This window comes from Drosophila subobscura, chromosome O, assembly GCF_008121235.1.
Source record: "Drosophila subobscura isolate 14011-0131.10 chromosome O, UCBerk_Dsub_1.0, whole genome shotgun sequence".
In the NCBI taxonomy this organism is placed as follows: Eukaryota; Metazoa; Arthropoda; class Insecta; order Diptera; family Drosophilidae; genus Drosophila; species Drosophila subobscura.
The window spans coordinates 14360441-14375368 of record NC_048533.1 but is presented as its reverse complement, the minus strand read 5'-3'; the positions used below and the strand labels follow the sequence as shown (position 1 = coordinate 14375368).

Sequence of the window (14928 nt, the reverse complement as noted above, 5' to 3'; positions counted from 1 at the left end):
CGTGTTTATGCTTTTCGCGGGAATATGCTGAATTGCTTACAAAACAGTGTTGTGTACTGCCGCCAGATATCTCTTCAACGATATTTAATCGCACATTATAAAACACTAAAAACTACTTTATTCGATAGGACAATTGGCGCGCTTTAAAAGAGACAAACAACAATAAAATAAAATAGGCCAAATTCTTATTAACTAATGCACGTTGGCTGGAGTTGCACTTAAAGACTCCAAGCGTCTGCGTGGATCCCAAGGCTGCAGCCTCGTGCTGCTGAACAGCCCAAACACAATCATGGCCATGCCATTGAAAATAATCAGTGTCAGCAGCACAATATTCCATTCGGCCTTGGTGCCCTGCAAACAACAGAAAGGAAAGTGTTTAAAAGGTCAGCAACAAAATAAACCAAAATAAACTTACAGTATGCACCAGAGTGGCCACCAGATGTGGCGCCAGGAATCCCGACAGATGAGCCAAACAATTGGCCACGCCCGATAGGAGACCGGCGAACGAAGGCGCAAAGTACAAGAGTGTGGGCCAATAGCCGGCACTGAAACCCATGTCCGTGGTGGCATAAAGCAACGCGTACATCAGCATAACCAGCGTCTTTTGCTCGCAGCCAGCGCAAATAATAATGCCAATAAAAATCATTGTTAAAATGCTGCCTGAAAGGTTGGAAAATATATGAATTTCTTATGCATAAATCATTAATTATTAAACTTACAGGCAACATACAGCAGTCGACGCATCCAACTCTGCTTGAGACCCACGCGTCGCTCCACATAGCCGCAGCTGAAGACGCAAATCAGCTTGGAGAACATCCCACCCAGATATGGCGCTGCCGATAGCAGGCCCACGTCGTGGAGATTGAACTGCATGGCCTCGCGCATGAAGCGCGGCATCACGACGGAGAGCACGAGGAAGGTGTAGTTGTGGAAGATGTGCGTCAGGATGAAAGCATAGACAGGCAGCGAGGTAAGCAGGTGCCGCCAAGGCACACTCAACTGTTGAACAGTGGAAAATGCAATTATCAAATCTCAAACAACCCCTGGACTTGACTTACTTGACTCTTGGACAACGGCTCTCGCTGTAGGTACGCCTTTTCCGCATCCGATATGCGCGGATGCTCATCCAGCGTGTCGTAGATGAGCCAGTGGCAGGTTATGCCAAAGACCAGCGTCACACTTGCCACCACATAGAAGGACAGCTCCCAGGCATAGTCGCTGAGATAATTGGCCACCGGATAGACCACAATGGAGCCCATGAGCAGCCCGATGTACGCGAACGAGAGCAGCGACGTGCGCTCCGTGGGATGTGCCCAGGTGACAAACAGCTGGTACAGCGGCGGATTGCCGCAACCCTGTGGATAGAGAGCAAAAGTTTATACCCAATGCACAGCCAGTGGACTAGCCTCACCGCACACATGCCGGAGACCACCAAGCTGGCCACTGCGGCGCCATAGCTGTGATGCGCCATCGTTGGCAGCAGGAAGTACGCCAAAGCCTCCAACACCAGCGACATGATGAACAGCCGCTTGCTGCTGAAACGATCCGACAGGTGTCCTGCCAGTGGGATTGAGATGACGTAGCCGTAGTAGAAAACGCCGGGAAACGTAAGCTCCTGGTTGCGTGTCCATGGCAAGTCGCCCGTCTGTGGGACCTGCACACCTGCGGGCAGGCCAAAGACAGAGCCGCCACACTGCCCCGCAGCAGTCGAATTGCTGCTGTCCAGCTCCAGTGCCATCAGCAGTGCGTCTTCGGGTCGCGGCTTGACCATGCGCAGTATGACCATAGCCAGCATGCTGCGCATGGCAGAATGCAGGCAGATTGACAGGAAGGCGCACACGGCGTACGTGAGGCGAACCGAACCCAAGAGACTGTGCGATGCAGGAGGGACCTGCCCCGACACACGATGCGGCAGTGTCCATGACTTGCAGACCATATTAACATTTATTTTCTAACGCAAACACACAAAAAAAACACAACTAAACTAAACGACGTTGGGTGAAGACACAAACAATCCACAGGTGAGTCGAGCGGGGTAAAGACTAATTGTGAGCTGCCATCGACACTGGCACTGACACTGACACTCTGACTAGATGTAAACATGTAACTTTGCCCAAAGTTATTTGCAATTTGGCACGATTTCCCGGCGATTTATCGGTCAGTTCCAGCTCTGCGCTTGTCCGGCGGCGCACATATCTAGAAATTGTAGACCAAAACGAACTGTAAATTGCAGTAACAAGCGGCGACGATAAGAACTCTACGTAAATCACAAGCTTACAGCACTCCAAGCTTCTTCCCTTGCTTTCTCCTTCTTCGTTTCGCTTGAACCTTCTCGCTTTGCTCCCAAAAAGCTCATCTTTGTTGAGAACAAATACGGGACTGATCGATTTGCAGAGCTTTCTCAGTGCCGTAATTGGAATCTCAAGATTGAATAGAGAGCGCAGAAAATGAAGACCGCAAGCAAAAGCAGATAATATTTGTGGTTGTAGAATATTAAAAGAGAGTAATAATTTTTGTTTTACTTTTGTATTAAAATCAATGTATTTAATAATTCAAATTGTATTTCGCTGTCTATAGAAAATCAATAGTCCATGAACTCTTGACAGTTCCTTCCTCACTGTTTTCAGACTTGAATTTAAATAGAGATAATTGTAAATACAGTGAGTAAATTTCCATTAATATTTGTTGTAGTCTTCGAAGCAGCCACACACATCCAACATTTTTGGCCACCACTGTAATGAAAGCACGTCTTAGATGCGCACATTATGGGAACACCACTGTTGCAGAAGTACGAATTTACCTGAAAATGCATACCTGTACTTATGCATAATTTCTAAACATATCCTAGTCCTACACTTTGCTAATATCCGACCGGACATGGGAATGCACTGCACTGCAGATTGCTGAACTCAAATTATTGCCTATCAATAACGAAGGAGAGAAAGTCATCAGCAGAAAGTAAAACAAAAGAAAACAAAAACGAAGCGTAAACAGTGCACCGCACCGCACGTAGGGAAACGGAAAGCGGAAAACGGAAAACGGTTTTCACATTACGATTTGTGCCATCAACCCGTGTGCTGTGCACTTTGTGCGGTCATCAAAGAGGGCAGGGAAGCACTGTAAGAAATTGCCGAGAATTAGTTTGCGAATTTATTTAGTTTTGAATAGAGATTTAATTTGAGATTTCCAGAAATGTATAGATTTAAAATCAGTTTTTAAAACTCATGGATCTTGTGCTACTTGTGCTGTTGGTAGATATTCCTCTTTTGTGTTCTCGATTATGATATTGTGCAAGAAATCCCACGATTCTTATTGAAGCTGAGTGCTTTTTTTTGGTTTTGATGGTCCAACTCGAATGATTCAACAAAGGTTTCCACAGTGCATGGTTTTTTTAAAGAAAGTTTATATTAGATTTGTGCTGAAGTATTCGTTTTAGAAATATGCACGAAAATATTGCTAACTTGAGGAATAACTCACTCACTCTTGTGATTGTAAATTTTATAAATTTGTTCCGTTAACTTTGATACAGTGAACGATATGTAATTACCAATAGTTTATGCTCAGTGTAAAAGACAGGTGCAGCGCGTTGGCAGTCGGGGTAGCGGGTTTGAAGCACAGTCAAAGTGCACGCTTTGTCCAGTCCGAGTCCTGACAGGCAATTGGCTTTCGCTTTGTCGTGTCAAATGCACATACACATACGTACACACATATACATAGGAGTATATATGTACATATGTACATATATTTATATGTGATACCTTTATGCACTTTTCCTTATCTGCTAGTTCGCATCGCTCATTCTCCCGAACACGTTTGCCCATTCTGCTTCTGTTTCTGTTCCATTTTCTATTTTTCGCTTCGCTTGCACTATGTTTCGATTAAAATTTTGAATTTTTTATAAAGCCCACATGTTAGTCGCTGTTGTTGTTTCAGCGATGTTCTTGTTGGCTCATTTGGCATGCATATGGGCCGAGGGACTAGGACATGGCAGCAGCAGTGGGACTAGGAGCTAAAACTGAGACTGGGAGACACTTCCTTACATACTCGTATTTACATTTCTTTTCGATTGATTTTTTATTTATACAGCGCATATGTCGCCCCCATTTCAGACACTGTTCTCAGTGCTTTGGGGGGTTTCCTTGCCACGTAGCATTTTTTTTTTGTTCTTGCTGCTGGCTGGCAGCATATGCGCTGCTGACATCGACTCTCTCTCGAGGGGCAATGCATTGTTTGCATTTGCATAACCAAAATACTACCGTGTTGCCATTACTGTAACCGTTGCTGTTGGTGTGGCGCCATTACCTAGTCCTGCTGGTCGCGTGTCCTGACCAGCAAAACACTTTGTTATAACCTAAAAATAGCACGACGGTCGCATGGGAGTCCAGCTTTTGTCATGGAAATCCAACAAATTTCCACACACACGCTGCTCCCATGCTCGCTCCTATCGTACCACAAAATGTTGTGTACACACATGCCGCATCGCATAGACAGAAAATGACAAAAATTTAACACCAAACAAAATAGTTAAACGATGTTGTTCGAGTGTCTATATTTTGCCTAAGCCAAGGCTTAGGGGAAGACTTACTTGCCTCTGTGGAACACATTTCTGCTAATAAAATTATAAGTTTCCCCTGCTAATTCATTTATAAATTATAAATGGATGGCAAAATAGTTGTCGCTCACAGAGAGAGAGAGAGAGAGAGAGAGAGAGAGAGAGAGAGAGAGAGTGGCAATTTGTAGTGGCCACATGTGCCATTATTTAAGTACTCAGGAAGGACTAGACTCCACTCCACACTCGGGTCCAGTTGTGGTGTGCATTGTTTAAGTCATTACGGGTCCTTTGATGGCCTCGTTTGCCATCTGTCGCGCGTCTAGTCATGGGTTACAAACGTACGTCAGAGCCAACAACACGTAGAACAGGATTTTGTGTTCCGGGTTCCACCAGCAATTTTTGCATTTACCAAAAATAATTGCTTGGCTACAAGTTCTCAGCGGGGTTTTCATTCTCAGTAAATGTTAATAAAACTTTTAAGTTATGGCGAATTAAATTTCTTTAAATCGAAAGCGTTATCCGGAACACCCCATACGAGTCTGAGTATGACTTTGATATAACAAATTACTCCGATACTCAAGCCATAATAAAACCCAAATAAAAAACCCCTGAATGTTGTACATTGTACGTGTTCCCACATGCCCCACCACTCCCCCCCGCACCAGACACAGGCAACGACTCGCGACTCGGTTTCGTGCACCTGACTTTTGCTGACCAAAAGCATTAGCCTGTCGTGCTGCCAGTGGAGCCGAGTGGATTACCTTGTAATGTGGGGTTTTTCGGGGTATGCCACCATCCATCTCTCTCTCTCTCTCTCTCTCTCCCGCTCTGTCTCTCTCTTTGGCTCTTTTTGTAGTTTTTTGTGTAGTGTTTGGCTTTTTTGTGGTTAACCATTTCCTCCGAATCCTTTACATTCTGTTCTCTGCTGTCCGCCCGTCAGCTTTCTTACCTGCGACTGTGGTGAGTGTGGGTTGTGTGGAGTGTGGGGGTGTGTGAGTGTGGGGAGTGGGTGAGCAAACAGAGTGTGCTTCAAAAATGGTTGTAGGTTCAATTCCAATGCGGCCACTTGACCCAATTTGTTCTTTATTTTCGAAGTGAATGCGCCTGTGCTTGGCTCCTCCAGGCTTGAGGTCTGACTGGGATTTATTGTGGTTTTGGCATGGCATGGCGGAACTGTAAAGAAACAATTTTTGTAATAAATTGTGAAGTGAAGCCTCTCCATGAATCCCACTTCACAGTTAATTTGCCATAATTTCTTTCTTCCCTTTATTATCTGTCCAATTTGTGCTTCCTCTTTGGACTGACAGGAGAGCTTTATGAGCCATCTCCACGTGAAAGTGCAGGCACATACATACATATATGTACATGCTTATGTACATATGTATGTATGTATTTACGTACATTAATATGTAGTTTCTGTGTCATAACTACTACTCACCTGCACACGCACACACACGGGCACACCCGCACCGCACCGCATTGAAGGGCGGAAAATTGTTGCTTTTACACAATTTACATGGGAGGAACCTACCTACAATCGCAGCGAACGAAGACGCCGCATGGCGAGAGTCGGAGCAACTTCTGTCCGGTGTCCTCTCTCTCTCTCTCTCTCACGTGTTCTGGCTCTGGCTCTCCACTCTTTTCGTAGGCGTCTTCGGCCGGCGCTTGCTCTCCGTTACAGTGGCCCAGTCTTCGGCCGGCGCTCGCTCTGCGCTTACAGTGGCCACCCAGTTGTAAACAGCAGTCACAGCCGAAAGCCGCCACAGTCGCGGCTCGCAGCTTACTCGGCAAGGATCGTTGGCAAAAGAAATCGTGTGTGTGTCGGCCAGCAGTGTAACGGCGTGCGCGTAAAAAGCGATGCACTGATATTTGCGACTCTCCCAAAACAAAAAGAAAACAAAAACACAAACAAATAGTGAACGAACATGTAGTGCACATTAGCACACGTATTAATCTGCTATAACAGTTATTAAAGCTCAACAGAAAGTAACGGGAAATCCGGACGCCCTGCAGTGCCATCGAAATAGTTGTAAAAGTTAGTTCAACATTTTGAAATACCTTTAGTTTTGGGGCATTACATAATTACGCTCTTTGTGTTTATTTGTCTTTTTTTTTGGGAATTATTTAATGAGTATCGATTGTCGGGTGTCAGAGTGTGTCGGCTGTCGTTTGTCTCTCCGTGAATTATGGTGGGAAAAGTGGAATAAAAACGTGTTTCCCGCAGACAGACAGACAGGACGGACAGGACGGACAGGACGGACGGGTCACGGAGGTCATCATATGCGGCGCGCCAACGCTTAACGTATTTCAATCCATTATATGCATAATAAGCACACGGATACACCATACACAGTGACTGACATATGTATGTAGACACATTAATAGAACGTTCGTCATTTATTACATATCGAACGGGGGTCGTTCCCTCATCAGCCAACTAACAAGTCCAATCGCATGTGTTCTCGAAATCCACTAATTTCGTTTTATTATTGGTATTACTTGCCTTTGGCTTCTATTTAGTTAAATGCATTAGTTGATTAAAGATCGATTCGATCCCAGATGTTAACCCTCTATTTGTGGAAATTTGTAATCATTTCAACCAGCAGATGAGAGAATGCCAGAAGACACTTCCAACTGCTTTGTGCTAATTCGGGCTAATTAAATCATTTAGTGCAAGTGTAAAAATAATACAATAAATAAGTGCTACGAAAATATATATGTAAATTTATGTGCTACAATTGGATGTTTGGATAACTGAAGACAGCAGCCAACCACAAGAGGGGCCCATTGGGGCTGGTCCGTCCAGGAGCTGCTTTGAGCCAAATGTGAGTACAGCCTTCAGGAGCGTCCTTGCACTTGTGCTAGATAAATCTATATAAATAAACAATATGTTATATGTATATATAAAATATATATATAATATATATTCTGGGGAGCAGCAGCGCCTGTCACTTCTCTTGCACCTGCCGGCTGCTCTTTTCATTTCATCGCGTGCGTGGCAAAGCATTTTTATGGCCACAAAATGTCCTTTTACGTTATGTGTCTGAAAACAACAAAAACAAAAAGAACAACAAACGGGAAAAGCCAGAAGAGTGACAATAAAAACAGCCAACGGGAAAATTGAAACGCGGCAAAGAGGAAATAAGTCAGAAAAGCTAGGAGAGAAATCGGACTACGCAGCGCACTTTAAGACTTTACAGAATGCACTTTATAAGCGATCTTCGAGAAGGAATATTCCTTTCATTTAAATGTATACTAGATGGTAGTTAGATTACCTTCCTTCGAGTTCGATTTCATTCCCCTCCAACGCTTAGTACTTTCATTCAATTGGCTCCGAGGACATCCGATTGCTGTCCACATACGAATAATTCGATAAAATTGCTTTCAAGGCCGTCCACTTGTCACACTTGCCGACGTTGTTGGAAAGAGCTATTTTTAACACATAATTTGTATTGAATTATAAATACAACACGATTAGTAATTTACAAAAGCCAACGATGTCCTTCACTGGCCACACACTGACGACAGCTTTTGGGCACTGGACTCTAGCACAAGAAGCGCCGACCGTCCGAACGTGGGAGGTGTGCCCTCTAAGAATAACCCAATTTTAATTTTAACTAAGGACAATGCAACTATTCTAAGTACGGAGTATCTACAAGTAAAAGTTTACCTGGGGGTAACAAATAAATTCGGGAATATTTCGGGCCGACAGCTTCCTTCAAAAGCAATTTAATGGATTGGCTTCATGTGTTGAAAGGGCAATTAAATTAGCCTGAAATTTACATATAATAACTATATATAGAAACACACTTTTGGTAACTTAATTATAATTTATTCCACTTATTAATAGCTGCCAGAGAACGTGCTGAAAATGATTTGAAAGGGAAGGATTACTTTAATTAAACCCTTTGTTCATTTGTATTCATTTTAAAAACTATGAAAAACTGATTAAGTTGTTTTATGGCAGTTCCCTAAAGTGCTGTCCATTAACAATCGAATCTTTGCTGTTGTATATGACAGACATGGTTGTAACAAATGGACTTAAATAAAAGATAAGTCTGTGAACTCTTGCAGGCTTCAGCCAAAAAAAAAAAACCACAACTTGTGGTAAGACTTTGTGTATACCGTGTAGATTGATAGTTACTTGGTAAGCCATTTCATATTTTGTTCTCAGTTGATGCTGAAGTTGACTCTTATCCAGAAACCACAACAAAAACAGTCTGAAAATTCAATTAAATAAGGAAATAGCTTGCAATATCAACGTCCAAATGGATATTAGAATTTGTGTTTGACGAATCTTAATGGGATCGGATTTATTTAAATCGAATTTGTCTCAATACCCCAGTAAATTGCAACTATTTGGATCAGAGTGTAAATCGGTATGCTGCCTGTTCGAACTCTTAATAATTGACATATGCACATGTGTACGTATTTTTCTCGTTCTATTTTGACCATTTTGCAGTGCACAAGAAAGCACAGCTCGTCCGTAGCCGAATCTAATCGATTTTAAATGGACAGTTTTTTCTATGACGAATGTCAATTAATGCCAATTAAATGTGGCACAGCTCACTTTCAATGAAGCAATCGCTCAACGAACAACTATTGTAAAATTATACAAAATAAATGGCAGACAGGACATCAGGAAAACTCAGCTAAGTTTCTGTCTCGATTTACAAATTTGATGAATAATATTACATTTTGTGGCATTTTAGGAGACATTCTCGAAGCTCTCTAGCTGTAGTGTTTGCTAGGAAACATTTCCTGCATTTAATAATATGAATTTAAGTTACTTAGAACCTGTTGAGCTTCAGTTTGAAAATCAATTTGAGGCTCTATCATCATTAGTGAAGATAGAGATAAATACGAAAGGCATATATGCTGGTCCCCGTGGAACTATTTGATGATTAATGTTACATATAATTGGGTCTCCGACGGAATTGCACGGAATCCACCTCCCCTTTGTATCCGTCGTGCTGTAGAGAGGCAGAAAAAGAAACATTTTAAATTCTTAATATTATCTATTTCTATAAATAAAGTTAATTGTAATAACATGGCATTTCCACGGGTATCAATCAAAGCTGAATGAATGAATGGGTGAGAAGTGATTCATAGATTATTTGCCAGGCGATAATTCAACTTTATTCTTTCATTCTTGTCTCTGCTCGAAACAAATTTCCGCTCCGCCTGTAACAAGCTTAAACGCTGTCAACTATTTGCCGCCTCAGCATTATCAGTTTGAATCTTTAAAATAACACAACAAAAACACAGAATAGGTTCAACTTTTTACCACACTCATTAAAAGCGGGTGGAACAGGTGTGCACAGCCAGGTGTTAGAGGCTGATAAGTGGTTGTGGTTTTTTCTATATCGCTACTGATACAGCGACAGGCGCTGAGAGGCAGGCGTGGGCAGCGGAAACATTGTCCAGCTATGGGGATAGCTACTGTATCCCTGGCAACCGATTTGCAAAAACTCCAAATGGCATATGGACTCCATATGTGCGGAGGATTATCTGGGAAAACCAACGCCGCACGGCGCAGGGCTCAGCCCACCCAATTGCCACCGGGTTAATCATTGATGTTTAAGCATTTTTATTACTCGGCAGATAAGATTAACCGGAATCGAACACTCGGCACACAGAAGTGCCCAATCCCGGCTAGATTGCTGCTAGATTCAGTTGCCTTTTGGCCAGTTTCGCCAGCAGTTCGTGAAAATCAGTGGCCCAAAAAAAAGAGTGCAGAAAATGTCAAATCTCAAGTGTTTCCTGACGCTCGGCGTCCTGTGTGTTGTGCTCCATCCACAAGGTAAACCGCGCTGAGAGAACCAAACGGGCCAAGTACTGGCCACACAAATGTTTCGTGCAATTTCCGGTAATGGAATTAAAGCACCGATTAATTCGGGTGTGAGGCCCCAAACGGGGCCCCAAAATTGTTGTACAAATATCGACAAACGGCAAACGGCCAGTCATAACATTAAAGAACTCTGGAAGTAATTAATGCGAGCACAATCAAGGTCAAGTGCCTCGTACTTTGCCCTCTCACACACAGAGCCTGTCTCACGAAAGGTCTTGGGCCATGGGCCCCTCAAGGTCGAGTCACTTCTCGGTCCTTTGAGAAATTGTTTTGCCGGCCACGGAAAATGGAAATTAAAGTGGCAAAGCGACGGGCCAAGTTCCAGCTCTCATCCTGTGCTTGATAATGTTTTGCATGGAAATTTTTCTATGCGGTCCGGAAGTCGTTGGCGTCTACGTAATAAATTTGTAGCCCCCCCGGCACGTTGCGTGCGGGTAGGAAGTTGCCAAGTTGCGGCTTTTATGTGGCTCATAATCAGCCACAAACTGCTGGATAAGTGGGCGCGGCAGGCGCGCAAAAGATTGACGAGTCTGCGGCCCAATCAATTAGCAATTGATTGTGGGAAGCGCGGAGCCAAAGGATGAATAATTAAGACGCTGTAGAAGCCCGTGAAGTAGGTCGTTTTTGTTGGTGTTGGACCGGGGGGTTACGATTATTAAAAGCGTATTTATAAACACCCACTCATGATTGATTCGTTTTTGCAGGCGACGGTGGCGCCTCGGCCGTTTTTTGGCCATGTGAAAGCGAGGCGGACTGCACAGCTGACGGCTCCAGCTGCGATTTGGGCAACGGCCAGTGCGAATGCCCCAACTTTGATGCGGTGCTGTCGGCGGACTTCACGCGATGCCTGACGACGTCACACATTGGTGACACATGCGACGAGACCGCCCAATGCAATCTTATGCCAACGGGAGCCAACTGTAAAGCCGGGGTCTGCGATTGCGCCGATGGCCATAACTATGTGCGTGGCAAGTGTAGGCCACTGAATGGACTCGGCGAGTCCTGTGATACGGTGAGTGACAGGCTGACAAATCCCCCACACACTTTTGCCATATCCCTGCCGCATTTCTTTGGTTGCTTTACGGCAGGACTTGGATTGCTATTTTGGCTACGATCGCGCATCGGTTAGCTGTCAGCAAAACGTTTGCGGCTGTGCAAATGGCTATTACAATAGATATGGAAACATATGCCGTCGCAAATCAATGGGTAAGTCTGCAAGTAACCACAGTGCACTGTGACCTTTGACCTCTCAACCTTTGTTTCTGCCCCAACCTTAGAAGAAAACGATGCCTGCGTCGTTAATGAGGACTGTGATGCACTGGGCGCCGCTGCCGAGTGCGTGGGTCTAATATGCACCTATGTGGATGAAATTGGCACAACAGCAGGCCCCGGAGCGGGCACTACAGACACCACCAACAACGACAACGACACCAGCACCACCCTCAACGACGACGACACCACAACGACCCTCAACGACGACGAAACGAGCACCACCCTCAACGACGACGACGACACGACCGAAGCAACCAACACAGAGACACCCACAGAGGAGCCCACGGCGGAGACCCCATTGTTTTTCCGGCGGCAGCTAACCAAGGCCTTTGTGCACGCTCCCCCGCCACCAGCAGCCGCCGCCGCCGCCGCCACCACCACCACACATGTCGATGCCGCCGCTCAGGTCTCCTTCTCGCTGACCAATGGCGAAACGAAGGCACTGCTCTCGCCGCGCTCCCCGCGCTCACACGAGATTGCCGTGCAGACGAGCATAGAGAAGTACGAGCTGCGCGATCTCAAGGAGCTGGGACGCAGCGTGAGGCATGTGGCCACAGCCACCGCCTCCACGAGCACGAGCAGCCGGAGTCGCAGTCGCAGTCGTCGCACCTCCAGCTACAATTATCGCCGCCATTTGCCCGCACTCTTCCGCTTCGATGATGAGGATATCAAGACGTACTCAACGTTGGGCTCCAGCCGGGATGATGAGGATGGGGAGGACAAGAAGTGTATGCTAATCTCCTGCTTGTTGTAGCTCTCGGCTAATGTTCAGTGTGTTTCCAGATGGCAGCAGCTGCACGGAAAATGGCAAGACCTGCACGGGTCTGCCCCACTCCATCTGCAGCAGCAAAGTGTGCCTGTGCCGGCAGGGCTACTACGCGCGGAATGGCAAATGCTTTGCGGGTGTGTAGCGCATATTTCCACTCCATTATTAGACATTAAAGTGCTCCCTTTCCCCCCACAGAGCTCGGCGAGATAGCAGAGAGCACGGACGAGTGCGAGTACGAGTTCGATGAGCTGTCCAAGTCCTGTGTATGCCAAAAGAATTACTTTTACGAGCACGATCTGCGCAATTGCAGGAAGCGTAAGTGCCAAAGGACATCTCTGACCCTGAGCAGCTCTAACCGCTCCCCTCACTCTGCCCACAGCTATACAGTATCATCTCTCCTGCACATCGAACAGTCAGTGCAGTCCCTTTGGCGCCTCCTATTGCCACCCGGACATACCCAGACGTTGCACCTGCGAGGAGTACGCGCTGTACGATGCCATCAAGCAGCTGTGCGAGTACAAGCATGGCCTGGGCGCCGAATGTGACTCCAACGATGGCTGCCCCGTCGATCATTCCGTGTGCTCGAATCGCCTGTGCGTCTGCGCGGATAACTACTTTGAGAAGGATGAGACCTGCGTGCGTGGCATTAATGCTGAGTGCTCCGAGGATGATGAGTGCATACCGGACAATACGGCCTGCACGAGCAAGGACTCCGAGGAGCAGACACGCTCCTGTCAGTGCCGCAAGGGCTACGTGCACTTCAAGGATCAGTGCCTCAAGGAAGGTGCGTAGAACGTTTGCAATCTGCTCTCGGCATAGCTGAAACTCAACTCATTCTTTAGCTGAGGAGCTGGAGGAGGAATGCATTGAGGATGAGCAGTGCAAACCGCTGCTGGCCAGCTGCAGCACCGAGGGCAAGTGCGCCTGTTCCGATGAGCAGCACGAGAAGAATGGCATCTGTGAGGTAAAGCGAGGTAAGCAACTATTCTCCACACTCCACTGGATTGTCAATGCTGATTAAATGTTTCTTAGAACTGGGGAATCCTGCACGAAGGCCACCGAATGTCACGTGGAAAAGGATCCCGAGAATGTTGAATGCCGCAACTCCGTCTGCCAGTGCAAATTTGGTTATCAAACAAACACCGAGCAGAAGCAATGCATACGCGTAATGCCCAATAAGAAAAGTGAGTCAATTCAGGCAGATTTGTGGCTAAACTTTAGATGAAAAACTGCACACTTGGCGCTGAATATTTGCAGACTTATTTGCACTTTTACTTGAATTTATTGTCTGATATTTTCCACTCTCTTTCACAGACTCTTCCGGTAGACCCAGCGCTCTCAAAATCATCACCTTTATGCTGATAGGCTCCGCTTTCCTCATCACCAGTGCGGCCATTAAGCAGGCTTACTACTGATCGAACGGAGATCCCAGAAGGAACTTGCGCGCTGCTCCTTCTTCCGCTTCAAATGAGGGAAAGTTGTGGTGGCAGCTGCCAGTATTAGCCAATTAAAACTGGCATGGATTGTGGAGGTCCGTGGCCAACGTGAATAGAAATCATTGTAGTGTCCGTTAGTCTTTAAGCTGTTATTTAGGAAAATTCGAAGCAATAATTGGGGTACGAACGGTGGAACTCTCGCGCTTATACCATGCCCATACGTAGCATAAATTAGCCCTAAGTTTCAAGTTTTAACAGTCAGTTTTAACCAAATTGTAAAATACAAACACAATAAACTAAGGCCAATGGATAAGTTCTTGTTAAAAGCAGAACATTTCGAAGCTGTTTGTCCAAAAGGTTCTCACATTTCCTGCATTGAATTTGAAAGAGAATTATCGTACAGCCTAAAATACTCCTCCAGTTTCTGTGGACAGAAAACCAGGAATAGTACTGGCAAAATGGAATAAATGTCGGCAAGAAGCACGCAAAATGCACAGCCCACAATCCTAGCTTGGAAAGCCAATTATGTGGATCTGAAGAGTCCAAATTGTGCTGTAATTAATGTACATATATTTAGTAATTATTACCTCCACTTAAAACTCTTAGTCGGTCACTAAAGATCGGACATTTTGCTTCTTAAACTTGCAAATATTTCAATTAGGAATGTCTTCGTTCCTGGCCTGCTGTCAGAAATGAGTTCAATGTTCCCTAATCTCCAGTAATCCCTATTAGCGGACTAGTTAGGGTACTTACATTGTCGTGGCAGTGGCACTATTTAATCTTATCACTTTTTGGCCGATAACAGTAGCTTGTTTTTTTTTACAGATATTTTATTGATTGACACCTGGCCAAAACTGAATCATTATCAGTTGCATTTGGTATTGGGTTTCGCGGCACAGATAATCTTTATGTGCCAAGCAAACTCAAGTTATTAAAATTTGGTAGATCTAGATCCTAGGGGGCTGTGTGTGAGAGACGTAGAAAAAAGTCTGTTGTGGGTAAACAAACGATTGCAGATCGTGTGATCGAATTTTAGCAATGTTCCCAT

General features: G+C 45.1%; 2 protein-coding genes across 3 annotated transcripts; one reads left to right on the top strand and one right to left on the bottom strand.

Annotated features, from left to right (window-relative positions):
- Positions 1-95: 95 nt before the first annotated feature.
- Positions 96-2233, bottom strand: LOC117896004 (sialin). The gene is made up of 5 exons (XM_034804000.1): positions 1412-2233; positions 1059-1355; positions 720-999; positions 416-660; positions 96-351 (listed from the first exon to the last, which is right to left on the bottom strand). Exons 1-5 carry the CDS (start codon positions 1934-1936, stop codon positions 193-195), a joined length of 1506 nt encoding a protein of 501 aa, XP_034659891.1. The 5' UTR covers positions 1937-2233; the 3' UTR covers positions 96-192.
- A 7989-nt stretch (positions 2234-10222) lies between these two features.
- LOC117896001 lies at positions 10223-14212 on the top strand. Of its 2 annotated transcripts, XM_034803997.1 has the most exons (11): positions 10223-10355; positions 11108-11415; positions 11492-11609; positions 11681-12025; positions 12056-12403; positions 12459-12578; positions 12640-12759; positions 12824-13228; positions 13287-13418; positions 13477-13628; positions 13759-14212. In XM_034803997.1, exons 1-10 carry the CDS (start codon positions 10295-10297, stop codon positions 13611-13613), a joined length of 2094 nt encoding a protein of 697 aa, XP_034659888.1. In that variant the 5' UTR covers positions 10223-10294; the 3' UTR covers positions 13614-13628; positions 13759-14212. The 2 variants fall into 2 exon arrangements, with proteins under 2 accessions (XP_034659888.1, XP_034659887.1); XM_034803996.1 differs by having other exon boundaries at positions 11681-12403.
- The last annotated feature ends 716 nt before the right edge of the window (positions 14213-14928 follow it).

Bases quoted from the DNA above. Each gene is read 5' to 3' on its own strand.
- LOC117896004 (XM_034804000.1), bottom strand. From the start codon at position 1,936: ATGGTCTGCAAGTCATGGACACTGCCGCATCGTGTGTCGGGGCAGGTC. The intron at 1,356-1,411 runs GTGAGGCTAGTC...CTCTATCCACAG, and splicing joins TGGTCTCCGGCATGTGTGCG to GGTTGCGGCAATCCGCCGCT. The intron at 661-719 runs GTAAGTTTAATA...CCAACCTTTCAG, and splicing joins TCGACTGCTGTATGTTGCCT to GCAGCATTTTAACAATGATT.
- LOC117896001 (XM_034803996.1), top strand. From the start codon at position 10,295: ATGTCAAATCTCAAGTGTTTCCTGACGCTCGGCGTCCTGTGTGTTGTG. The intron at 11,416-11,491 runs GTGAGTGACAGG...GCTTTACGGCAG, and splicing joins TCGGCGAGTCCTGTGATACG to GACTTGGATTGCTATTTTGG. The intron at 12,404-12,458 runs GTATGCTAATCT...GTGTGTTTCCAG, and splicing joins GGATGGGGAGGACAAGAAGT to ATGGCAGCAGCTGCACGGAA.